Source organism: Antrostomus carolinensis, unplaced genomic scaffold (genome assembly GCF_000700745.2).
Source record: "Antrostomus carolinensis isolate BGI_N321 unplaced genomic scaffold, ASM70074v2 scaffold14191, whole genome shotgun sequence".
Taxonomy (NCBI): domain Eukaryota; kingdom Metazoa; phylum Chordata; class Aves; order Caprimulgiformes; family Caprimulgidae; genus Antrostomus; species Antrostomus carolinensis.
In genome coordinates, this window is record NW_010292115.1 from 239 (window position 1) to 26050 (window position 25812).

General features: G+C 48.8%; 1 protein-coding gene across 1 annotated transcript in view; it reads left to right on the forward strand.

The window, feature by feature from the left end:
• Window positions 1-524: 524 nt before the first annotated feature.
• Window positions 525-25812, forward strand: part of AFAP1L2 (actin filament associated protein 1 like 2) — a 27960-nt gene continuing 2672 nt past the window's right edge. Inside the window, exons 1-15 of the mRNA XM_029087185.1 lie at window positions 525-648; window positions 1172-1249; window positions 5876-5967; window positions 8453-8455; window positions 10551-10641; window positions 17196-17401; window positions 17984-18163; window positions 18698-18787; window positions 19548-19632; window positions 20835-20939; window positions 21554-21765; window positions 23481-23626; window positions 24190-24298; window positions 24964-25203; window positions 25293-25470. Of these exons, the coding sequence (XP_028943018.1) occupies window positions 1195-1249; window positions 5876-5967; window positions 8453-8455; window positions 10551-10641; window positions 17196-17401; window positions 17984-18163; window positions 18698-18787; window positions 19548-19632; window positions 20835-20939; window positions 21554-21765; window positions 23481-23626; window positions 24190-24298; window positions 24964-25203; window positions 25293-25470 (1792 nt within the window). The 5' untranslated portion in view covers window positions 525-648; window positions 1172-1194. The remainder of the gene's footprint in view (window positions 649-1171; window positions 1250-5875; window positions 5968-8452; window positions 8456-10550; window positions 10642-17195; window positions 17402-17983; window positions 18164-18697; window positions 18788-19547; window positions 19633-20834; window positions 20940-21553; window positions 21766-23480; window positions 23627-24189; window positions 24299-24963; window positions 25204-25292; window positions 25471-25812) is intronic.

Consider the following 25812-nt stretch of genomic DNA (forward strand, 5'->3'; position numbering starts at 1 on the left):
TTGGGGGGGGGGGGGGAGGCATCTTTTTTGAGGGAACACGCATAAATGTCTTCAAATCATTACAGATAGAAAAATAAGGAGGAGGCTCAGAAAGAGGAACCAGAAAGTAGAGGCTTTAGTAGATCCAAATAGAGATAAGGTTTGAATGATGTTTGCTGGGACTCGAATTTCAAGTGTCAAAATCTTGCTAGCTGCTTTTGTGTCATCTCATCCCTAATACTCAAAATCCCCCCCAGGCTTTTCTTGCCTTGAGCAAAATGTCCTATAGGAAGAAGAACAGATATTTCCATGGGATTTTACTGGTATATGAACAGATTAAGGGAAGCTGGAACCTTTTTGGTTTTGTGACTGACTTTCTTTTCAAAACTAGAAGGGAGGGTTCAAGCTGGAAAACTAAATATGAATTATTCCTGGGCAGAAGAAGGTAGAGGATCTTGGGAAAATTCAGAATTAACATATATCCTCTTTTGAAATGCCACCCAACTGCTTTGCCAACAGTTGTCTCTGTTGCTGTTGTAGCTCTCGAGCAGCTGCTCACAGAACTTGAAGATTTTCTGAGGATACTGGACAAAGAGAACTTGAGCAGCACTGCTATTGTGAAGAAGAGCTTCCTCTCCGATCTCCTGCGAGTCTACACCAAGTCCAGTGGTATGGGCAAGGAAAAGTGAGGGTGGGGTGCTGGGCTCTCGTGGGAACTGCTATGGGGTCTTGAAGCAAAATTTTCTTGGAGGCTGGTGGGGAGACATGAAAATTAGAAGGAGAAAATGAAATGGAGATTGTTTTTGCAGTGACCTCTAATTGTTTATGTAAAATTACTATAGTTATGTGTCCAGCTTTACAAGCAAAGGATTCCCAAGATTCCTGATACTTTCTGTTTTCCTTATTAAACCTTAAGTTTATTTAATCCACTTTGTAAGATACACAGGATGTACTGTTTGGCCAAGTTAATATTTAAGTAGAAATTTTAACTTATGGAATTTCCTGACTATAAAGCATTTAATTTTTCAGCTTTTTATTATTGCTTGGGGTTTTTTCTGCCCGTTGCCTTAACCAGTTTGCTCTCCACAAAATGTACTCAGCAGAGACGCTTTTTACATCTGTCTTGGTGGAAAAACTTAGAAATGTGAAAGCAGCGGGTGGGTAAAGAGTTCACATTTCCCTTTGCTTGCAGGTGGCGATGAGGAGTATATTTATATGAACAAAGTGACCATCCATAAACAGCAGGGTGACCAGGAGAAACAAGACAAAGGTAAGGAGCTGAAGATTAATGGTTGCCTCATATCTAACGGGGCGATGAAGGCATGTGTGGTTAGAGCCTTGCTTTCCTGGGACTGGTGGAGGCCCCTCTGACAGCTCTGACAGACAAGGCAGTTGATGGCGTGGAAGGACTGCCATTTTCATTACATTCCTTTGGAAATCATGGTTCTTGCCAACACTGTGAGGTTATTCCTGGAAGTAGCACTTTGGAGGGTGTTATTTTGGGATAAAAATGTAGCCTTCTAAGGCTTGAAGCTCCAGTGCCTGAAGTATTTAAGGAAACCTTCATGTTACCTTTGGCCACAAATCATGTCACTTCACCTCTTTGAGACCTTGAAAGATGTGTCTTCTTTAGTGTGTTGCTTTGCACTAGCCCAGAGGGTCTGCACCATCACAACCTTGCGAGGCGAGTTCCCACGTGCAGCCTGTACCCTCACCATCTGCGTGGGCAGAGCACCTCCATCTCCCAGGGGATGCAAGAGTTCTGCAGTGTACCAGCCAAGAAATTAAACCCTAGATAAAACATTCATTTCCAATTTAGACTTCCCAGGTTTTGAATTTGTAGCAAGGGAAAGAACATTAACCTCTAAAATGGTTCTTGCTCTTTGAAGTTCATCACAAAGGCTGTTTTTGGTAATTGCGTAGAGTGAGATTATTACTGACACACGTCTCCTTAATGCATACGTGGTCAGAGGCTGACCCTACCTGGCAGTTTCTGATCCAAATAAATGAGACCAGAGGATGTGTCAGTGCAGCCTGCTGTTGACACGCTGTTCCTGCAATAGTTGGGAAAGCTCCATTTCCAGAGTTGTTTGGTTTGGTTTTATTGTTTTGTGGTGGGTTTTTTTGTTTGTTTGGTTTGGTTTTTAAACTACCTGCAGCTGAATTGAGGTTAACTTCAAATACCCCTGAAGACAGGATGTCCTCCCAGAATACACATGCAGCTTCAATGTGATCTCCAGACGGGGCCCTTAGGGTGATGCTGTGATGCTCCAGAACAGGATTGCACAGCCTCCTGGTAGCTCCTGGCAGCTGAGCAGCGACAGAAACATCTCTTTATATATAAAGTTCTTATTTGGGTGGATAGAACAAGGCTTGCACTGATCCACCATTCTGAAACACGGGGGCAAATTTCAGACAATTTATTTTTAGAGTTTGTTCTTTTATTTCAGACTTTTCCCTGTCAAGGCCATGAACCTCCCCACTCAGTTTCTCCCTGTGGGACCTGGCGCTTCTCTCTTTCTCTATTTTCAACAACCTTCCTATTCCAAGTAAAACTTCAGAGTTATTTGGAAATGCTGAAATCAGTAAGACACATGGGTGGGATCTTAGCCATAGCTGCAGCTGGGTGTACAGCCCTGATCCTGCCTCTGTAACTGCATGGAAAGGTCTGTGCCTGCCTGGGGAGAAGTGGGACCTGCAGGTTCAGGTTTAGCAGATGAAGGGGGGACCTAGTACCCACTGGTGCTAGGGGGTGTGATATGGATCCCCCAATGATTACACCGCTCCCTTTACCCCTTTTATCCACTATCCTTTTTATCCTTTTTTTATTCTCTATGCAGTTTGTTTCACCAAAATCCTTTGGTGGGATGTGGTGACCACACTTTTGTGGCTGAGGTCAATATGGCCTCTCAGAACCTGTGAGATTTCTTCATCACCAAAGTGCTCGAGTATGCTCTAGCAGCTCAGGGTAAAACACTTTCCGAAGTGCTAACACATCAGCTCTAAAAGTCCTCCTCTCCAAGCCTTAAAACATGCTATTTCTGCAAACCCCATATTTCACTCAGTACTTCCAATTCCATCAGTAAGGATTTAAGCAGAACAGTACACTGCTTTTGAGATACCTTTTTATGGCACAGTAATTGAATTCGCTGCTGTGAATGATGAAGGCACCGTCGTTTACTTGGTCTCGTTTGCTTGAGAAACACATCAAGTCTCTACCCTGCAAGTCCATGGTACTTCTTCAAGGGGCCAAATGCTATCTCCTTCTGGAAGTCAGCACAGAGGGATCCAGATACAGGAGTCTGGGAGGTGGGATGGATGTGCAGTGTAGGGCTGGCTGGTGGTGCACGCTGTGGTCCTCTTAGCCCAAATACCAGGAATGATTCATTTGTACAAAGAACAGATAAATTCACAGTACAGATGCGAATTTTAGCAGATTTTGCCTGTTTTTTCTTCTTCCTTCCCTCTTCTAAATTCTCTCAAAATTCTAGGTTTTAGAGAGATGTCTTTATCAGAAGACACCTACAAGGTGTTAATGCTTGTCTAGGACAGAATATTCCTCTTCCACTCCAATAAGGAAACAGTCTATGATTTGTGGTGCTGACATGTGTAGCAGAAGGAAGGGGTATGTGCAGGATGTGCTGTGTGGACTCTCCATGCAGAAAGCATGCATTAGATGCTTGTCCCCATATGCTGGGCACAGCAATGGCTGCCCTCTGCCACCTCAGAACAGAAAACCTCATAACATCTCCCAGGGGTCTTGTCAGGAGGAAGGTTAGAGGGGTGTTTCTTCCTGCACAGAGCCTGAAAATTGACGGTCTATTGCATCCTGCTGTGCTCCTCAGCTGTAGTACATGGGCATGTGTCCATGGAGGTGGGCAGGTTTCCAGCAGGGTGAGGACCGAAGCTGTGGTCTCCTTCCTGTGCTCCGTGGTTGGTGGGAGGAGGAGGAACTGCTGGTGCAGAAACCAAACAGCATTTTCCTGGCATGGTGAGGTTCAGTGGGATGATTGCTAGGTTTGCTGGAGAGTTGAGAACAGATGGACACCGCTTACAAAGGGTTTGGCAGTGGTTTTTGCTGCTGCAATGATTTCTGTTCTGTGGAGCTGAGCATGGGAGGTTCTGCCTGGTGCAGGAGGATGTGAGTTGGCCTGTCCATTTCTCTCTGCGAAAAGAAGCCTCTAAAAAGTTCACTGTGTGGATAACTGTGAGCGTGGAGATAATCCTCTCTTAGGTAGTAGCCCACTGGGGCTTTAAGAAATCTCAGGCTTATTTCTGGTGTTTCCAAAGGTAGCAATGGCCTCAGAAGCTGCTGTTGATGGAAGATATCTGCCCTAAGAGGGCTCTCTCCTTGGTCTTTTACAGAAAAGGACAATCTGCAACAGCAGCCTGTAGATATTACTCTGGCAATATAATCATGGGGTATTTTGGTAGATGGATCCCCCCATGATCACTCTGTGCCATAGACTCACCAGCTTTACTCTATTTAAACCTTGCAAGACCTTCAGCAGCCCTACTTGTGAGGTGCGAACTGCTCCTTGAAGTTGGTGTCTATTGATCCATGGGGGTCTCTGTCCTCCTGACTTACTGAAGTTAAGTCAGCACTGATGACCAGGAAACCTGCGTCACAGGGAGCAATTTATCACAAGAGATGTGTTCTGAGTTCTTGTGCCATCAGGCTGGGAACTGGCAGCAGCCTGGCAGGGCAGAGTTGTTATCGTGGCTTCCGAGCTCCAGACGTGAACAAAGTAATGTGGTTTTCAGCTTCTATTTTTAAAGCCCAGAAATATGCAACAAAGTTCCTGCCTGCGTCTTCTGAGTGTGGTGGTAACTGCTGCTGGGCACTGCACGGTGCCTTGGTGCTTTCTGTGTGTGCCCGAGGAACGTGGCTGGAGCATCAGCAGGTGATGAAGGGAGGTAGAGCATCAACTCGCTGCATGTTTTGGACCCACTTCCCCTTTTGATTTACTGGACTTGCAATGTCTGAATACCTTATCCTCATTTCTCTGAAAGTATTTGTTAAGAGACACTCTATAAAAGGGGACTTCACTGCACAGTGTATTGCCTTCAAAGTCCTTAATTTTTCAGTCTTTTGGTGCCTTGCTCCAGCTTGTTCCTGAACATTGCTGCATTGCGCTGTCTCAGAGGTCATGGGATTTGGGCACTTGTTTGAGGCCACCCAGGAGTTCTGTGGTGGGAGAAGTGGGACTGAACATAAGTTTTCTGAGCCTTTGACATACCCTCCAGCTACTGAATCACTTTGCATTCAGCTGCTTGGAAAATCTGACTTTCCAGAGGCAGATGTAGATCGCCTGGAGCTGTTCTGCTGCCATGTGCCCTTTTGCATGTTTGGCCTGGGCTGCTTTGAGAGCAACTCTTCCCTCAGTAGCAGTTCAGTTACTGTTCTTGGCTGGCTTTGATAAGCCATTGTGCAGCCCAGCTAGGCAGCACCCTTTGCCTTTTGCTCTGGGAGCAGGGTGGTATTAGCTCCAGTTTTCTGGAAGGCAGCAGAGGTGAGGACAGCCACTGATCTGTCTGGTTGCAGCGGCAGGGATCAGAGCTCACAAGGACTGAGTATTTCCAGATACTGTGTGATGTCTGCCCAGGCTACTTCTCAAGACCCTTTAAAGTTTCATCAGTGGGTCTAAGCCTCACAGTTCTCCCTCCAGAAGGAAAAATATGCCTAAAAAACACAGACTAGTTCTTCTCCTGGGTATCCAAGTGCCACATTCCTGGGTATGGCCTGAAATGATATGGTGGCCCTGCAGTGCTGCCTCTAATTGTCACTCTGTTTCCTACTGAAATAGCACCTTGTGTTCCTGCACAGCCCTGGGTAGTGAGTGCTCTGCTGGGATGTGCCACATGCCATCGATATAATTGTGTTTCTGGCTTGCAGGGCTGGATCGGAGAAACTCCTTGACCAATGGAGACTCAGGACTGCATTCGTCCCCTCCTCAGAAGAGCCTGCCGGACCTCCCCCCTCCAAAGGTGTGTTTTGCAAATCCTTTGCTTTATCATTGCCTAGCCCTCAGCCTGGGGATATGAACCCCTGTGAGCTTCACTTTTGTTATGTGCTGTGCAGCACAGGTAAATGGAGGGACCTCTGCCTGTGTATTTTAGTGACACAAATAGTCCTAGTGAGCTTTACTTAAAAAAAATGAAATGAAATTAAAAATCTTTCACTAGGGGTTCATTACTGTACAGGTTTCCAGCTGTATGTTTGGCCTTTATGAAGGCAGCAGGTCAGTGTGTGGCTGGTGGCCCAGGCAGGGTAGCCGTGCTCCAGGGTGGCTGGGCATCCAGAAACCCCTGTGGTTCCCAAAGCTGGTGTGCAGAGAGAGCAGATGGCTCTAGGAGCCTTGGGTTTCCCATACCTGTGCAGGTGCACTGTGTAAAACAGGCTGTGTTCCCTGCCAAGGGAAACCTCACCCATCACATGGCAATCCAGGCTCAAAGGATGAAGAGGACTGAGATCTTCCAAAGAAACAAAGGTGAAGCTGGCTCTTAACGGTTGCTTTGGAAATCTCCAAGTTGTAAAGCAGCTGTGCCTGGGCTACTGGACTGAACTTACAAAAGACAGAAATCCCTGAGCTGCCAAGTGGTGGGGTGATCCCTGGACAGCGCCAGGATCTCCCTCGCTGGCAGAGCCATGCAGGGTTTTACTGTTAGCAGAGAAGATCAAGTTTGCTTCCAGCCAAAGCACCTGGTTGGTGTGTTGGGCAGATGTGCTAGGCCCTAGGCTGATTGTATAGTATAGTATATTGTGAGGGTGGTCAAACACTGGCCCAAGTTGCCCAGAGAAGCTGTGGCTGCCTCCTCCCTGGAAGTGTTCAAGGCCAGGCTGGATGAGGCTTTGAGCAACCTGGTCTAGTGGAAGGTGTTGGCAGGGGGGGTGGGACTGGATGATCTTTAAGGTCCCTTCCAACCCAAACCATTCTGTGATTCTATGATTGTACAGCCCACAGGTCTGTGGGGAGGCGTCACCAGCACTGTAGATTTTTCCGTAGGGCAGCTATAAATCTGGTCAGGGTCCAGCTATAAATCTGGCCAGAGTTCAATTCAACATCATCAGCTTTCAGTGGGAGTTTGTCTCGTGCCAGCAAGCCAGCCCAGCTGTCCTCGAGGGATGTGGTTCATCCTCGAGTCCCTGGATTTTGCTGTTCAGTAGTTGGTCCCACATGGGAATTGCTGTAGCTGGGATTTCAGGATGTGAAAGGAAAGGAGACCAGGGAGTGTGCATGGGGAGGAGGAGGCATGGGGGAGGATGGGATAGTGCATCCATCAACCATAGAGGAAGACCTGCTCCTTTCCCAGGAAGGAGGATGTGGGGTGAGGCCCCAGGACTTCTGCCCAGGGGGCTGTGTGGCTCAGCTGGAGTTAGATGGAGGAGCAGGGAAAACGAGGAGGTAGGATGAGATGCAGCTGGCAAACCCTCGGATGCAGTGCGGTTGCCTGCTGGGAGCTGCTCCAGCCCTGGGGGAGCTTTGCCCACGCAGCCAGCTGGGGATAGTCACCTGGGAGCAGCGACCAGAGCAGGAATTGCTGTTTGGCTTTGGGTATCTCAAAGCTGGGATGGGTGGTGGCCATGGCAGGGAGGTGGGCAGGAGGATGGTGGAGCAGTGGAATGAAGGCATGATCACAGAAGCAACAGCTGGGTGTCCCCAAGGCATTTCTGCTTGTGCTTGGTGCAGCCCAGCTTTCTGATAGGGCAATCAAGAAGTTAAATGAGGGAATTAGAAAAAACAGGCTTGAATGTTAGCTGAGAAAGGTACGTAAGCCATTGGTCTTTTCCCAGGCCTGTGCTGGGAACTACCTTCTCCCACCTGCTTACCACTGCAGCGAACATCCTTTGGATAAAGCAATCAAGTACCTCCTCACTGTGAGCATCTGAGTGTCAGTGAGCTGTTGGCAGCAAAGATATCTGAGCACACTTCAGGGAGTGGGGCTGGGGAGAGCTTTAATGTAGTCCCAGTTAGTGTGGGGAAATGCTGCTGTGGGGAAATGAATCTTTCCTGTCCGTGTTTGCTGCTCCTGGCATGGGCAGGAGCCATGGCCACCTGGATGGTGGAGGAGAGGGTGCAACTCCTTACGCAGAAATGAGGAGGTTAGGAGAGGACCTCAGAATACATCTATTTTAGCTCTGTGGAGTTTTCTGTGGTTTGGTAATGTTAAAATACCCTGTGGTGTTGCTCTACACTTGCCTTTTGAGGCACAGGAGAAATTTGGTTATAAAGCTCTGCACAGCAGATTGTCCCTGGCATTCACTGACACCAGCAGTCAATGGGCAACCCAACAGGGGTGGCCCAGCTGGATCTCACTAATGTCTTTGGATTTGTCCCAGAGCAGCCTTTAAACAATGAGTCCCCCGGGCTTAAGCATTGGTGACCTTTCCTCTGTGGTAGCCCTGGCAGCTCTGCTGCTTTCCACAACCATCCGCTGAGAAAGTCACGCGGTGCAGATGCAGATGCCCAAGATGGTTTTATTTGCTGGCTCTGTTGTGCCATAATCAACAGGCAAATGTTCTGCAAGGACCAGCCTGGGTTAGATAACACAGCATGTACTCTTTGACTTAAGCTAGAGACAAAACAACTCTATGCCTTTAGGGAGAGAGAAGAGGGAAAAAAATAGCTTCTGGGGCAGCTGAGATGCAGTCCCACCTAGTCCCTGTTGGCTTCCATTGTCTGTAGGAAACAAAACAGAGCAGCCCCTTTCCCCCCTGCTCCTTCCCTGACACTTGTGGGATGGTGTCAAATAAACCCACAGCATTTCTTTGTGTAGGCAATTTGTTTATGGTCATAGCACAATGTGAGCTGGCTACTCACAGGAGGCCACCACAGATGGCAATTGCAGACACATTCCCTGGCCAGGGAAGGGATTAAGTAAAGCTTTAGAGTGGCTGGGTTTGTTTTTGTTTCTTTAATTTAACACATTAGGACCAGTTCCTAAACCTTTAAGTGTTTGGAGGCAAATGTTTTCCAGCAATGTGTCCTACATGGCTCTGGAAAGCAAGCTTAGAGTCTGCTCACAGCATCTGGCAGACCCACGTAGGAAGGAGTTTTCATCATAGACACTTGAGAATTTTGCGACGTTGGCAGAGCTATGGGCAGCTTGCCCATGTGGGAGCAGGGACGCGTGATTTTGGCTGTTGTGGTCAGGGTTCCTACCTCCCACATGCTCTCAGTGGCATCCCCCTTTGTGGGCAGTTGCTAGCCAGAACATCTTTTCCTTCAAAGCTTCCTTTCTGCTTCTGGACAGCAGTAGCTGTTGGTGGAAGTATCCAGGGCAGGAGAGCAGCTTTGAACCTGCATTTGATGATACTGGCATGACCTGCAAAGGGACTCATCCTTCCTTAGACTACTCTGCAGTGCTACTGCCCAGCTGGCCCCTCTTCTCCAGGCCACCAGGAGCAATCATGTGGGCTGGCATGAGGGACCGTCCATGATCCATGACCCTCAACATTGTCTCTGCAGAGAGAGACCTTCTCTTCTGCCTGTGCTTCTGGGAGGAGTGGGGCTTCAGCCCTGCACACACTGAGCATCCTATCCAGGATTTGCACAGGTCTCCCAGAAGCCAGTTGAAGCGGCGTGAGCCAGAGCATACCATTGTCAGATGACCGGGGGTGGTTTGACCTGGGTGAGGAGAGGTGATGCTACTGTTGGATCATGATGGAAGAGGGAATGCCACATATTTGGGGAAGAGCTTAAGCTGTGTGCTTATCATACTGTGATCTCTGGCTCCGCTGTCTCACATTCAACAGCCATGTGAAATACTTTTCAAGTAATAAGTTTGTTTCTTAGCTTCTTTTTCTTTTTTCTTCTCGTGTGTTCGTATTTCTGAAGGATCAAGGCACTGTTTTTCCTGCCAGCCCTTGCTTGTGTTTCGGGAGGGGTTTGGCCAGCACCACAGGGATTTTCCAGCACTTGGACTCTTTTCAAAGGCTTATTTTTCCATCAGCGTTGTTTATCCATTTCCTCCATTTTTTGCTCAGAGTACAATTAAAGATTCCTGATCTAGTTCCTAAAGCAGAGGTTTTTAGCTGTTGGTTTGCTGTCAGTCAGAGACTTGGAGACACGACCAGCAACTGCTCAGATAACACTTTTCAATGTAGAGCCAGGATTCCATCAAATGTCCACCCTTCTGGTTCCCTGTTAAGATAATCAGTAGCACAGAGGATCATCCCCAGTTATGAGGAGCAGTTTAGGGGGGGTCAGTGCAGCAGGCAGAAGTCCTAGTTCACGGTAAGGCCAATGGGTTGTAATTGCTGCTTTTGAGGAAACCTATGAGTGGATCTTCCCAGGACCTTCAGAAATATTAAAGAAAATCACATTTATGACACAATTATACAGTAACTTCAAAGAACTCCTTTATATTTGAGCTAACTGTACACTGGAAACCCTCAGCAGTCTCTTTCTTCCCTGTCACCTCAACCAGTTTACATGGGAATCCTGGTGTACACATCTAAAAGATCTCATCCACTAGGATACACTTTAGTGCTAACAAAAAAAAGATGCCCCATTGTTTTATAGTATCTGTTTTTACCTTAAATTATGCTTCTTTTATTTATTCTGCAGATTCCTGAAACAAAACAGCCTCCGGTCCCCAAGATCGAATCCCCAGAGGGTTATTACGAAGAGGCTGAGCCATACGATGTCTCTGTAAATGGTATATCCCAGCGAACTCTCTGGGGGGTTTCACGTGAGAGATGGAGGACTGGAGGTTTATGAGAATGAGTAAATGAAAGCGCGGACACTTCTTAGAGCTTGTGTGATAAATTTGTTTTCTGATGCTGGTCACACTTGATATTACAGATCTAATGCTAGTTGGAAAGAAAAGGCTACTGAAGTACTCAAATTTTTCACTTCCCTGTAGAAATAAGTAGTACACCTGGGTTAATATCATATCACTGTAAAGTATTATAGACTGGTGTGGGTTCTCTTTGCCTTGATGGTTTTCTGGCAGATAGGCTGCAGTCAAACACAGGTTTCTGTTGAGGAGTGGTGAAGCTGTGGTGGCTTGTGTTCATGTCCTAGTGCTCTAATCATCTCTGAGGCTCAAAGTCCCTGACTCTGTTGGTCCATTAGCTATGATAATTGTTTTTAAAATTGGCTGTTTATTTGTCTCTTGTGGCAGTTTAGCCATCTGTAAACTTGATTAAAAAGCCACACTTCATGTGAGGGGACAGTGCTGGTCCCTCTGCACACATTTGCTCAGTGCCTGGGTTAGCATCTCCCAGCAATGTCCTCAGCAGTGCCACTGAGACCTGTCACCTCTGGGCTCCCCACCTCTTCTGGGGGAGACGGCTGCATGCAGGCTGGGCTTCCAGATTCTCACTTTTAAAGATTTATTTGTGCATCCTTCTTTTGGCGAACAGCCTTCATGAGAGATTACCTCCCTCTGATCTAATAGCAGAGCTGATCTTGTCATCGCTTTATAATCCATTTAAGCCCAAATGAGACAGATTATATCGCTCTGCTGCAGAAGCAGATCTCTGCTCATCAGCCTCGACCGCAGCAGAGCAGGGTGCAGTCATCTCCGCAGTGTGGAGCAGAGCTGAGTGGGGAGAGTTGAGGCAAGCAGAGAAATGAGACTTAATCACAGAATCACAGAATGTTGGGGATTGGAAGGGACCTCGAAAGATCATCCAGTCCAATCCCCCTGCTGGAGCAGGAACCTAAATGAGATCACACAGGAAGGCGTCCAGGCGGGTCTTGAATGTCTCCAGAGAAGGAGACTCCACAACCTCCCTGGGCAGCCTGTCCCAGGGCTCCGTCACCCTCACTGTAAAGAAGTTTCTTCTCAAGTTTAAGTGGAACCTCCTGTGTTCCAGCTCACACCCATTGCCCCTTGTCCTACCATTGGGCATCACTGAGAAGAACCTGGCTCCATCCTCCTGACATTCACCCTTAACATATTTATAAACATTAATGAGGTCACCCCTCAGTCTCCTCCAAGCTAAAGAGACCCAGCTCCCTCAGCCTTTCCTCAGCAGGGAGATGCTCCACTCCCTTCATCATCTTTGTGGCTCTGTGCTGGACTCTCTCAAGCAGTTCCCTGTCCTTAACCCCTGTTAAGATTTGGATCTACAGCCTTGGCTGTTAAATCTGAGCTGTTCGTGAGAGAAGCTGAGTCCTCTCCAACCCCAGTGTGCCCCACCAGGCTTTGAAGCTCCCTGGCAGGGAAGCACAAGTGGTGCCACTGTCTGAAGTGGCCGGGGGCTGATGTGTCTGAACAGCCCTCGCTGCGTATATGTACCTTGCAACTCCTGGACAGCTTGTAGCTTGGTGTGGGTCACTGTTCTCACAGCAAACAATGCTAAGCAAAGAAGGGAGATGTAGAAAGGTCTTTGTTTCCCTGAACCATCCCGTTTTGTCTGCAACCAAACAGTGGTGAACAGGAAGATTGTGCCTCGCTTGGGTGGGAAAAGGTGCAGGCTCACCACGGCCAGGGTGAATTCGGTGCAAAGAGGTCCCTCCAGCTCTGCAATGTGTACTTAGGTGCCAGCTTAGTTTTGCTGAAATGCTGCAGGGTGTTTAGCTGAGGGCAGGGCTGTGATGTGCAGGGTACAGGGGGTGAAGCCACCCTGCAGCCAGGGCAGCACAGGTCACCGCATCCGTGTCCCCACGGCGGTTTCCAGTTGCCTGCACTGTAGGATAAATTGACTTCTTTTCCCCCCTGCTGCACATTGGGAAAGAGGGTAACACGCTAAGACCCATGGCAGGTAAAGACATGCACTGGATTAGCTGGAGTATGTCACACATCCGTGTGCTGGGAAAACCAGGTGAAGTTACCCAGGCAGCTCCATAAACTCACCTTGTGTTGAGAGCCTCAGCTGGTAGGAGTGATAAACACACACTCAGCTTAAACCTCCACTTTTCCTTGGTAACCTACTGGTGAAAGACTAAAATACAGTCAACATCTGCTGAAATCCAGGCCAGTTAGATGCCTAGGGAAGTGAGAGATCAGAGCCCTGCAAGCATGGTTGAAAAAAGAGTAAAAAATTTAAAAAATAATAAATAAATAAAAAAGGAAGCACTATCAAAACGGGGCAGTCTGTGGCTGCTGTCAATAGCTGTTTGACCAGCAGGCTCAGTGGTTCACCAAGCGGTACCACAGTGGTGAGGGGCAATGGGAGCCCATGAAGCGAGCAGATTTGGGACATGCAAGTCCAGGCAGTCTCTCGCCACTGAGGTGTGCAGTGCCTTTCCCTCCTGTGACTGCTCGACTGCCGGTCCCCTCTGCAGGCCCCAGCAGGTCCCTTCTTCCACACAAACCACCTGGCGTGCTACAATGCCAATGGCTTTTAAGGTGGTTTGCATGAGCAGGAAGGCAGCATCATGTTGCCGAGAATCTCTGGGCTTTTCAGTAACCTCATGTTTGAGGAGGTGCCTTGGGGTGAGCGGGAAGGAGGAACAGGGAGAGATGTGGAGCAGCAGGTATGTGGCTGGAGGAGGCTGCAGGGGCTCTGGAGAAGGTGAAGTGTGGCATGCCATGCAGAAGGTAGGTCAGGGAGCAATGCTGGGAAGCTGGTGTTGCCCTGGTTTGCCTCAAGAGGTCAGGCTCCAAATCCCGTGGCACATGGGGAAAACCTGCAGGTCTTGGTCCCTTGTCAACAAGTACAAAACTGAGCTCCCCATCCTTTTTTACCCCCTTACCTTATCGGTTCGTAATAGTACCCTCTACCTGTCCTACCTGGAGGGATGCTCATTGCTAGCAACTGCTTTGAGACCTTGGTGCAACTGGTGTTGCTAAGGGTGGTTTGGACATGCATGGGTGTGCCTTGGCCAAAGATGCTAAAGCTTGACCCCAGGAACCCCCCAAGCCCCCTGTGCTCACCCTTCTCTCCCCACAAGCTGGGTAGGGAAGGGGCCAGTGGTCCAGGGAACTGCTGGTGGTGTTTCCAACAGAATTACAGCACAAGCCCTGGAAGACACCCATGCATCTCCAAACAAATGGGCGTAGTGAAATCAGACAAAAATAGGAATGTTGCTAAAATTATTGGGTGCACTGCCAAGAAAGGACATCAAAGCAAGCCTGCAGATGGGCTGAGGAGATAGAGGATTTGTGCAGCATCAGAGGTGGGACTGAAACAAACCATGGGTGAATTAATTAAAATTAAGCGGGTGGGGTGAGACCGCTGGGTCTTGGGGTCCCTCTTTCATCAGCAGGATTCCCGCCTCTCCACTGGGATCTCTCTGCCTTTCATTATACAGCTCCAGCAAATGCTGCCACTTCCCTTTCTTTCCTCCTGGGCTGAAATGTGTTAAACCGTTACCGTCCTCGGCTGTGTTTGCATAATTGAGGGTGCGATAAGAAACAGAGTGCAAACGCGAGGGCCGACGTGACTGCCAGCTGAGCAATCATTATTCCGGCTGAAACGGCCCGTCTGCCCTGGCTGATTTTAATTACCATGATTCTGTTTTAAAGGGAATTGCCTTGTTTGAGGGGGTGGGTTGACAACGTTGTCCTTGTTGGAAGTCTGACCATAGGGTGTGCTCCTCTGCCGGCAGTGGGGATGGGGCAGCCTCACCGGCCGAGGCGGGAGCGCGGGGCTGAGCCGGGCTGACACCCTTGTTCTCTGCATTTGCTTATCTGTGGCTTTCTCTCTTTGTCTCCCTTTCTCTTTGCTTTTGACTGTGCAGGTCTTTTTGGTAGGCTTGCTGCGGCTGGACCCAGGCCAGGGTTGCAGGTTACTGAGGGCGTTATTTATGCCACAATAACGATGGGTATGGCATGCTTTCCAAACCTGAAGTATTTGGGGTTTTTTTAGGTTTTGGGTTTGATTCTTTTTTTAAAAAAACCCCTCAATTTTAGCAAAGATGCTCAGGTATATCCCCCTGGCATTGCCCATTGCATGCATGGAGGGTAACCACCTCTCTTCTCTCTGCCCATGCTGGATATACGCAAGGTGGCATTTTTTGTGCCTTTCCCCATGCTCTAGATGACAATGAAGACAACTTCTCTAACCTTTATTCTGCTGGTTCTGGCCACTGATGTGGAGCTGATATGTGGTAACGCTGGCTGTATTGACAAGTAGCCGCTCAGCAAGTTGCTCAGGCAGAGGAAGCTCTCGCCTACAAGATGGTTGGAGCTTCCTGCATCACAGTATAGATTTAGCTCCCTGGGAGGTTGTGGGAAGACAAACAGGGAAGCAGAGGTGGATCTAGGTAAGGACATCCAAGAACATGGCTGTCACTGATGTCACCTCAATGAGAGGATAAAACTGTGCTTTTAGCTGAAACTGCTGGTAGGTGGAAATGGAGACCTTGTACTGCAGTGTCTGAGCTGTATGACTTGAGATCATGAGCCCTAGTAGTGATGATAGTGTTGTCTCAAGCCACCCAAGCAAGGTTTATCCTAGTTTGCCAACTACATAGTCTAGAAAATGTCTTTCCATCTTGAAGCTGTAGCAGTGTCACCAGGCCAGCAATAGCTGCCATTCTTCAAGTCAAGAAGACCTCATCTCATGAAGCAGTTGTGGTTGATGACAAAAGAGCAGCCAGGGCTCCCTCTGAGAGCATTGAAGAAATGTGTTATTCCCCCAGGAGAAAGGTCACAGCCTGAGGCCTAAAGCCTGGGCGAGGGGCACCAGAGACACCCAAAAGGGGTGAGAAGGGCAATTAGCAGTAGCCCCGTGTTGATAAGGAGGGAGGTTTAGAAGATGAGGTTCCCTTAGGCATCCTTGCTGCTGCTTAAGGAAGGGTTCCTAGCAGTGCAGAGGTTCAGCTTCTTGATGTTCATAGGGACAAGGAACATTGTCACTTTTGCTCCATCTGCATTTCTGCCCAGGTGCCTGTGGACAAGATCTGCATATTGACATATGATAGTGCATTGATATTGATAGTGCATTGCATGATATCGATAGTGCATTGTGGGGTAATGTTTACCCATAAAAGATGGACTGTCTGGTACACTGAGGGTATGGAGATGGTGAGCCAGTAGTGAGCTGTCAGCACCATTCAGAGACTTTGAAAGGGAGTATTTGCTTATTAATAAGTTTATTTAATTGGTGCAGCTTTGGTCACTTGAGGGATGTTATAGAGCGAGATTTCACCAGAGGAGACTGGGGGTAAGGCTGTAGCTTTGTTACTGCATCTCAGTTCCTTTTATTTTAAGAACAAATAAACTCAACTTAAGAAATGTTCTTCAGTGAAGCTCCTAATGCCTTTTCCTCCCCCGCCCACCGCCCTTTTCTGGCTGCTTTTCCTCTTTTTATTTTGCACCAATCCAATAATGTTACTTTTATGTGGATATTAAGATTTGATGAGAATAAAAATTAGATTCAATTCTGGTGAGAGAAACTTAACAGTATTCCTCCATGCTGTTTGGTAGGACAAGAATGCAAAACCCTACACAGATGTTGCCCAGATCTTACAGTCTTGCAATGTGAGCTTACCTTGTGAGTAAGAGCCGTACAGTAAACACCAGCAGAGCTGTGCAAGTTCCCCTGCAGTCAGTGGGAACATTTTCATGGTTTCTGATGAGTCTGGTACCAATGACCAGCTGTTCCTATTAGCTGAAAAGTCCAATAAACTACAGGACATTAGAGCTGGGTCTTGAAAATCCCAACTCATCCTAATAAAGTAGCACTCCATTTAAGAATGAACATGAAAAATGTGATTACTGATATTTACAGCTGCCACTTATGACTCATTTTTGCTGCTGCAACAGTTTTACTTCAAAGCCCCTTGCTGTCACTTAGATGCTGAGTAGAGAGAGAGACCTGTTAGCCCAGAGGGGGAAAGTGGAATGACATCTCAACTACAATAGATTATTGCTTGCTGCATGGCCTCCAAATACCATTTTTACTTCTGACATTCAGAGGACAAGGGCTGATTGTAGCTTGCTATTGCCTTAAAAATTGTGAGTATTTGGCTTGAAGTGGAAAGTAGAAAAAGCATCTTTGGTGGGGAAAAAAGCAGCAGTCAATGTCTAAGAGAATGTTCTCCAATTTGTGATCAACTGAGAAGTGTCTTTTGAGTGTTTGCTAACTGAGATTATTAGGCACAACATATTGCAATGGAATTATTATTGAACTAGAGGAAAAAAAAAGGATCTATGGGGGTGATTTTCCTATTGATTATCCTCCTGTAGGAGAGCCTCAAAAGACACATCCCTACACTGGAAGCTTTTGCATGTGTGAGCGTGGCTGAGGCAAGCAATAGGCTTAGAGCTGTCCTAGAAGTGTATGTAATGAGAGAGCTTTGCTTTTGTTATAGAAGATGGCGAAGCTGTTAGTAGCTCCTATGAATCTTATGATGAAGAAGAGACCAGCAAAGGCAAGTCAGCAACCCATCAGTGGCCATCCACAGAGGCCACCATTGAGCTGATGAAGGATGCCCGCATCTGTGCGTTTCTGTGGAGAAAGAAGTGGCTGGGACAGTGGGCAAAACAGCTGTGTGTTATCAAGGACACCAGGTTGCTGGTGAGTAGATCCTCCACTCTCTGCCTAAGAGAACGGATATTCATGAGCGAGGGAGGGAAGTGGCACCTCAGGCTGCATTAACTAGCTGGCAAAAACAAAGCACCTCTAGAAGCAAAGCTTCAAAAACCATGTCTGAGAGATTTGGGGATCTCATTCTGTTTTCAGAAGGGATGTGGGCATGGGGCTGCTGAAGGGGGACACAAGGGCACATCTGTGGCCAAAATCCCAAACTCCCTGAGTGCTTAGAGATGGTGTTTGGGGAAATTTTCTGAGGTAATTAAGCAGGAAGGATGCTTATCCCACTGGCTAACCTCATAATTGACCCTCTAGCAGTATCTATGAGGGGTATTTCAGACTATACATGCATGTACATAGTATGTGCATCTCTATACACATAGAGATACCCTGTGTGTGGTCTATGTGGGCATTGCAGCCTTGTAGGACCTACAGGACCTTCTTGTGTTCAGTGCATTTAATGCATGTGGTTGCACTGAGCCAGTTCTGGGGTTGAGTTCACAGCAACAAGCAAGAGGGAAGGTTCCTCCTCAGCCTCTTACCTGCCCTCCTGTCTTCCTTCCCCAGTGCTACAAGAGCTCCAAAGACCACAGCCCTCAGCTTGACGTGAATTTGCTGGGCTGCACTGTCATTCACAAGGAAAAGCAAGTGAGGAAGAAGGAGCACAAGCTGAAGATCATCCCCATGAACGCCGACGTCATCGTGCTGGGGCTGCAGAGTAAAGACCAGGCAGAGCAGTGGCTCAGGGTCAGTGATGCTTTTGAGCCTTATCCTGCTGGTGCTCCCATACTTCTACCCTGGCTTTGCTGGGAGACCATATCTTATCTCAGTCCTGTCCTTGCGTGCTCTGGCTCCCTTCCTCACTGCAAGCCCATACACAAATACACTACCTCATTTTCATGTGCTGGGATAGCTTCTTCCTGCAGCTCCCTGCTGCCCTCTGCGTGCTGGAGGACATGGAGGGACCTCCCAGCCCAGCTGCTCGGGTGGATGCCCAGCATGACCTGGTTGAGGACAGGGGCAGATGTGGCCCTTTCCCTAAGATGGCAGCAGCAGAAGGAGCCTTGGCAGGGCTGTGAGGCACCGGGGCTGCCTTTGCTGGCAGCCTCTCCCTGACTGGTGTGGATCCAGCAGTTTCTGCTGGCTGCAACACCAGGGTCGTGTGAAGCATACACCGTGGGTTTCCCAGGCTGCTGTGGTTTTCCCTGTCTTGTGTGGGTGGGAAGTATTGATCCTGTTCCTGCAGCTCTCTCACAGGCTGTGGTGTCCTCTTCTGCACAGGTAATCCAGGAGACCAGCGGTCTGCTGTGCGAAGGAGGCAGTGAAGGAAACCAGTACATCCCCGATTCACAGCGTCTCAGTTACCCAAAGGTACTCCTTGTCTCTACAGAGAGAACTGGCACTTAAGCTTTTCCACCCTGTTCCTTTACTAAATAGTAGTTGTAGGTTCAGTAATTTTATCTGAGCAAAGACTGATATGAGTGCAACCAGACCCCTGTTCCACTGAAAAGGAGCATCACTGGAACAATCTTAATTTTCCTTTGCAATCCTAATTTTGTTGCCACGTCTTTCCCCCAAACTGACTCAGCATTGGGATGTCCTCCATACAGGGCAGCAGCCACTATCTCATCCAACGGGACAGTTGTGCTCACCAAGAGCTTTGGAAGGGACATAGATCCTTGGTCAGCAGGGCTTGGGCCAGTCTTTAGTCCAAGTTTAGGCAACATTTCCCTGGGGGCAGCTTGTTCCAGAACAGCAGGAGGAGAAAGAAACCTTCATAAGTCTCTGGTGGACACCCAAAATGGACCTGTTTGGGCACCTTTCCAGTTCCTCTGCCCATGCCCTCCTACAGGGACTGGCAAATGCCCCCACCAGCCAGGCTGCAGGTGCCACCATGTCACCTCAGAGGTGAGCCTGGCTGGGGCAGTTTGTGTGCTGGATTTGCCTATGCCAGGCTCAGAAACAGTGGGGAGGGCACAGCATGAGTGGGCAGGCAGGGGATGAAAGCATCTGCAATGGAGAAGGTGAGACCTCGTAATTTAGGAGAGAGGAAAAGGTGCTTGTGGGGGGTGCTGGCTGGAGGGATGGGTCACGTGCATCTGTGGAGCTTGTGACTGGTGTTTGTTGACAGGTGGAGGTATCAGAGAGGCACTCTGCAGCTTCTGAGAGTGGGAGCAGCACAGACGGCCACCCAGAGACAGCTGAAACAAAAGATGGTAAACCTTACCCTGGGAACAACGGGGAAACCTGTGTGCAAGCAAGGGTTTCTATATCTTCTCCTGCCACTGCCACCCCAAACTGACCTGATGCAGGGTGAAAGCTGCATGTGAATTCACTGCCTGTGAATTTGATTCCATTGCTCTTTTTTCCATAATGAAGTGACAAGTAGATGTTGGGATTTCTCAGCAGTTACAGACTTAGGATAGGACTTGAGAAACCTATGTGTGATACTTACCATGCCACGCAGATCCTGCATGATTCTGGGCAAGTCACTTTGTGACAGTTTGAGATGGCATAAATCCAACCTAAGTGACTTTCCCCAGAGATCTCTGCAGAAAAGTTGGAGTACTGAGCTGTATCCAATGGGAGAGTTACACCTTCACACTAGGGCATCCCACTTTGGGCTTTAAGCTCCGTTCTCCATCTATAGGATGGGTCAGGTAAGAGGAGATGCTTTGTTAGAAGCGTGGTGGGGCCCATCTACATATTGGAGAGAGAGAGAAAGAGAAATCCATGCAGAGATCTTGCTGGACTCACTCAACAGATGGAGCTGGGCTGCTCAGTCCCTCTGCATTAGGACTTGATGATTTTGTTACGCTGGCAAGAACAGTTATACCAAAACCATCCAACTTGATGTCTTCTCAGGATTTCCTGATGATTACACAGCCACAGCCATATTCACACACTGACTGATGTGCTCAGTGGGAAAATGCTGAAGACCTTTGGGCATAAGCTTTCCCCCTCCCCACCCTGAGTCCTACTTTTTATAAAGGAAAAGACTTGAAAGCCATAAATATTTATAGATAATGATTTTTAATTCAACTTTTGTAGAGTAAGGAAGTGGAAGGAGGTTGGCAGCTGCCCAGCAGGGCCTGTGCAGACAGACTTCCCACAGCTCCCGCAGCGACTGGCGTTTGGTCAGCACCAACCCAAATTTAAAGCAATATAGGTTGTGTGTTTTGGGCACGTCACTTCACTGAGATGATTTGTGCTGCTTGGTTATCTCCTCCGTGGGCTTTGGACTATGACAGCCTGTCTGTGAGCCACAGGTTTGCCCTCTGCAAGGCGTGTGAGTGCTGCAGTGCTGTTGGGTGCAGTGACAGCAGCGCAGGCAGCTCTGGGACAGCGGGCTGTGTGTCTGGCTGGGAACTGGGAAAGACACACATACATCCTTTTATTTTTCTTTTTTTTCTGGTAGTTAAGAAGAAGGGTGCAACTGGCCTGAAACTGAGCAACCTGATGAACCTTGGGAGGAAAAAATCCAGCTCACTGGATAGCCCAGAGAGATCCCTGGAGACTTCAAGTAAGTGGAAACATGAGCCCTCTGCAGGGACTTGTCTCAGGGCTGGGTGTGCATCCTCCTCAAATGTGTATGTGCCACACTGTCCTGCTGGTGGGGGCAAAGAGGCCACAGTCTGCTTGGTCTGTGTCAGTAAAGCCATGCAGATTGTGGTGCCTCATACACAGTAAGGTGACTGTGTGGCTTACAAGGGCAGGCAATAGCTCCCAGGGTGACCCAAGAAGAAGGGCAGGTAATACCAGACATGCACTCAGAGGGCAACTGTGCTGCTTCTCCTGGGCATCAGCCCAGGGTGTGGGAGTCAGCAGTGAGAGAGCTGTGTGGGTCAGCTGGTATTCAGCATCTGGGACCAACTTTATCCAACCATCTTCAGCCAACTTGCTGCTCCAAATCTAACCTGAATTTCAAGGATCACATTTTGAACAGATTTTCACCCTGTTTTGTATGGACAGGACAGCTTGTCTTTGTGCTTTTGCTCTTTGTCATTGCTTGTGGCTTTGCATTGTGTGGTAATCTTGGAACTTATCCATCAGATATTCCCATGTACACAAATGAGTTTGGATTCCCTCTCCTTGTGGGGTGGAAAATGTGCCTAAGTAACCTGTGCTTGCTTGCAGGTTACTTGAATGTGCTAGTGAACAGCCAGTGGAAGTCCCGTTGGTGTCAGATAAAAGATGGTCACCTCCATTTCTACCAGGACAAGAACCGAAGCAAACTGGCTCAGCAGCCCCTGAGTTTGGCAGGTTGTGAAATTATCCCAGAGCCAAGTCCTGATCATCTCTACTCCTTCCGCATCCTGCACAATGGGGAAGAACGGGTCATTCTGGAGGTAGGGTGTATATCTCTAAGACAGCTCTGCTTTAAGCCATCAGCTTGGGTGTTTTAGTAGGCCTGGATGCCAATGAGGTCCTCCAGAGGAACCCTCAGTCCAGCAAAACAGAACCTGAAGCGTGGGACCTTGGTTCATCTGCCTGTGGTCACCTAGAAGGTGTCCCACCTAACTAGTAGCCCAGGCTGTTTCTGATGCTGGTGCCTCCAGAGGACCATTCAGCCTTCATCTTAGGCACTCATCTTAGGATGGGATGAAGGGTCCTCTGGAGGTGCCCATCTCTTTCCACTGACTATAAGATAACCTTGGATGATTAAGTTATATGGGATGCATTTCGGATGTTTCATGTTAGATGAAAGGAACGCCACTTTAGGGATTTAAGTCTATGGTTAGGATGAACAGAGAACTTCATCTTCTGAAAATGGAGAGTCTCAAAGCCATGGGTCATACATCCCAAGTAAACCAATCACAGATCTGCCCTGAAAGTGTGAGTGAATTTATCTCCATCTGTTACTTTCCTTTGCCTGCATCCAGGACTGTTTATCTCTAATCTTAGTTCTCTCTGACGACAGCGTGATTATAGTAGGAGGTGGACAATGTGAGCCATTTCCTGTATTTTTTCCAGTGGGTGGAATATTTATAGCTAAACAACTGACTTCGAGGGCCTGCCACAAAGTTTGAAGGTGTTTTTGTTTAGCTTCTGATTCAGGGTATGTCTTTGTCCAAGAAATTTTGCCTAATTACAGATGTGAGGAAAAGGTGCTGGGGAAATTTACATTTTGTGAATGGAAGAATCTGTATTTTGCTGGGATGTCAGGCTCAACGTACAGACTGGCTGGCTGGCGGGCTTCCCGGTGACTTGAAGTCTCTGCTAAATAAAACAGATTGAAAGCTTAAAATACACTTTCCAGTTTGGGATTCACTTGCCCTGAATTTTACTTTGTGCTTAATGCACTAACTCCTCAAATCAAAGCAAAAGGTGGTTGTATGAGCCCACTACTTCTTGCTTCAGGTAGAAATCCCTCAGTACAGGGAAGTGTATGTGGCTATTGCCTAGAGCTGACTTCAAGGCACCATATTTAACTCTTCCTTTTGCAAAACGTCAGACTGTTCAGTGCAGCTGGGAATTTAGGACTGACCATGTTGAAGTGAAGGGCTCTCTTTGATGTTCTCAGATCCCACTTTAAACTCTTCCCTTCCCCTCTCCCCTGTGCAAACAGCCCTGGAAGGGGTTTGGGCTCTGGTGTAAGGAACTCGCAGGCTCCTGGTGTGCTCGGATCTCCTCCAACATCTGACTTTGGCAATCCAATTGCTGTGCTCTGCTGGTGAAAAAAATAAAACCCGCACGCTTTCCTCGCCAAAGCCGGTTTCCCCCCAGCATCTCCAGCCCCAGAGACTTCTCTTACTCTTGTAGGCAGCCAAGTTGATCACCACTGAAAGGAAAATGCGGACTGACTAGAAATTTTAGGAAGGAATTAAGCAAAGAGCTGCATTCGTATATCTTCCAAATTTGTGAATCAGTCCATAGACAGAGCGGTACTTCTTTCTTCTTTTGATGCAGTCTCAGGTTTAATATAAATAACCTGGCTGTTCATCTTTCCCCTTGCAAGCCCAGTGCCTACCAGCATACTCTACCCAAGGCTAAGCCTGCACTGGCCTTGGGAGTGAGGGAGATTGCTGGTGCAACCTGTAATATCTGTCTGATCACCTCACAGGCGAAGTCCTCAGAGGAAATGGGGCACTGGCTGGGCCTCCTCTTGTCCGAGTCAGGTTCGAAAACAGACCCGGAGGAATTTACCTACGATTACGTGGATGCTGACAGGGTTTCCTGCATTGTGAGCGCTGCGAAGAACTCCTTCTTGTACGTCAGTGGTAATACACGGGGCTGCAGGGACAGGCGGAGGGGAAACAAGCTGGAGTCGGGGGGGTCCCTCTGCTTGCGAGAGGTGGCTGCTGCAGGGTTACAGGGTGCAGTCGTGGCTGCAACTGGGTCACTTGCTTTGAAAGTGCTGTGTGGGACAGAGAAGCACCTCTTGTTGTCCCACCATGATGCACCTAACCTGAGGGGTGAGGGGCATGTGCCCAGGTGGCCTTTGCCAGTGGTAGGTTGGTGGGGTGGGCTTGGCTGGGGAGTGCAGGGCTGTGGGCACACAGCCACACTGGTCACTGTGCCACTGGAGCAGGGTGGCTGTGGTGATGCACCTGAGGGCTGGGCGAGAAAGGAAAGAGCTGAGGGGACACGTACCCCTGTTCTAGTGGGTGCTGCTTAATGGGCAGCAGGAGCAGTGATCACGTTGCTGCACAGCTCTACCTTCTCTCCTGCATCTGTCCTTGTGGTCCTGCCCAGACCCCCCAGGACTCAGATGCCCCAAAATTCAGCTCAGTGCAGTGAGACTGATGGGATGTCCTGCTGCCTGTTCACAGCTTGATGCAGAGGAAGTACTCTGAGCCCAATGCCTACATCGACAACCTGCCAAAGGGCAGGATGCAGCAGGAGGAGCTGTACGACGACGTGGATCTGCCAGACCTGCCTGTGGTAAGACACCTGGTGCTGCAGGCAGCCGCCCTGCTGCAGTGAGCTCTGCAGAAACCATGGGCAAACAGCTGGCTAGGGGAGTCTCCAGCTGTGAAAGGGGAGGGTCTTCAGACTTTAGCAAAGGGGAGTCCCAGCCCCTGAGGAACTCCAGGCTTTTGCAATGGGGCAGAAGCAGGTGCTGGAGAGGAGCTGCAGAGGAACAGGAGAGAGATTTCCAGTAGTGTACTGTGGGGATCCTCAGGCAGCTGGGATGAAACCCCGCAGTTGCCATCAGCAAACAGCATGGATTATTTGAAGACAGACTGGGCTCCAAACAATCCACTACCTATCAAAATTCCTCATGACGCCTGTGAGAGGAAGTCCTGTGTGTAAGGTCAAGAAAGCTGTGCCATGCTGGAGAACAGGGCTGTTATGCTGGGAAAGGTAAAGGATCTGGCAGGGGCTGCTAGATGTACAACCGTGTGAGATCCCAGGGTGAGGCTGATGGAAAGACCTAGTGAAGGCTTCAGTACACCAGAAAGCCATGTAAGGAATGACTTAGTTCCTTTAGAGCACTTGAAGGTTTATGGAAAATACTGCAGATCACCCATGATCTCAGACTTTGCCTGTATGTCTGGCTGCAGCAGATGGTCCCTTTTCAGGGGAACTTTCTCCTTTTGCAGGAGGAAGTACCCAAAAGTGAGAGCAAATCAGAGGGGGACCAAGACAGAGTATACCTGGATCTCACCCCAGTGAAGTCCTTCCTACACTGTGCTGGCAAGAAGTCATGCCAGACTTCACCTCTCGGCTCACCATCTTTAGAAAGGGCTGCCAACAGGGCTGCAGCAGAGAGCACAGCCGAGACAGCCCTTGTGGTTAAGGATGCCGAGCCCTGCAGCAAGGTGATGGAGACCTCGGAGCAGGTACTGTCCTGATGTGCAGTGTGGGGCCAGGCTTCAGTAGTGGGTCGCTTTCCCCTGACACATCATCCCACCTTGTTTCCTCCCTCTAGAAACACCCAGAGAAGCCAGAGCCCGATGAGGCACCACCACGGATGCCTTCCGTCAAAATCCAGACGCAGCAGCAGAACATCGCCTTCCCCCAGCCAGCCCCTGAGCTGGCGGCAGGCACGGTGACAGCAGGCAGTCCCCAGATGGTGCCTGCACACCGGCCCAAGATGCCACTGCCAGGTGAGTGGACTCCTCAGGTGGGTTCCTGCTGCAGCAGGGGCTTGGAGCGAGGTGGTGCTCCAGGTGCGAGTTTTGTCCTGTGGTTCAGCTTGCTGCTGCTATGCGGTGCCCAAGGGGCTGGCTGGTGAGTCTCCTGGTTGGTGACTTTCCAGACCCTCATTCATTTTGTTTCCAAGCACCTGTGTCAAGTTCTGGAGCCCCCAACACAAGAAAGACAAGGACCTGTTAGAACAAGTCTAGAGGAGGCCACGAGGATGATCTGAGGGCTGGAGCAGCTCTGCTATGAGGACAGGCTGAGAGAGTTGGGGCTGTTCAGCCTGGAGAAGAGAAGGCTCTGGGGAG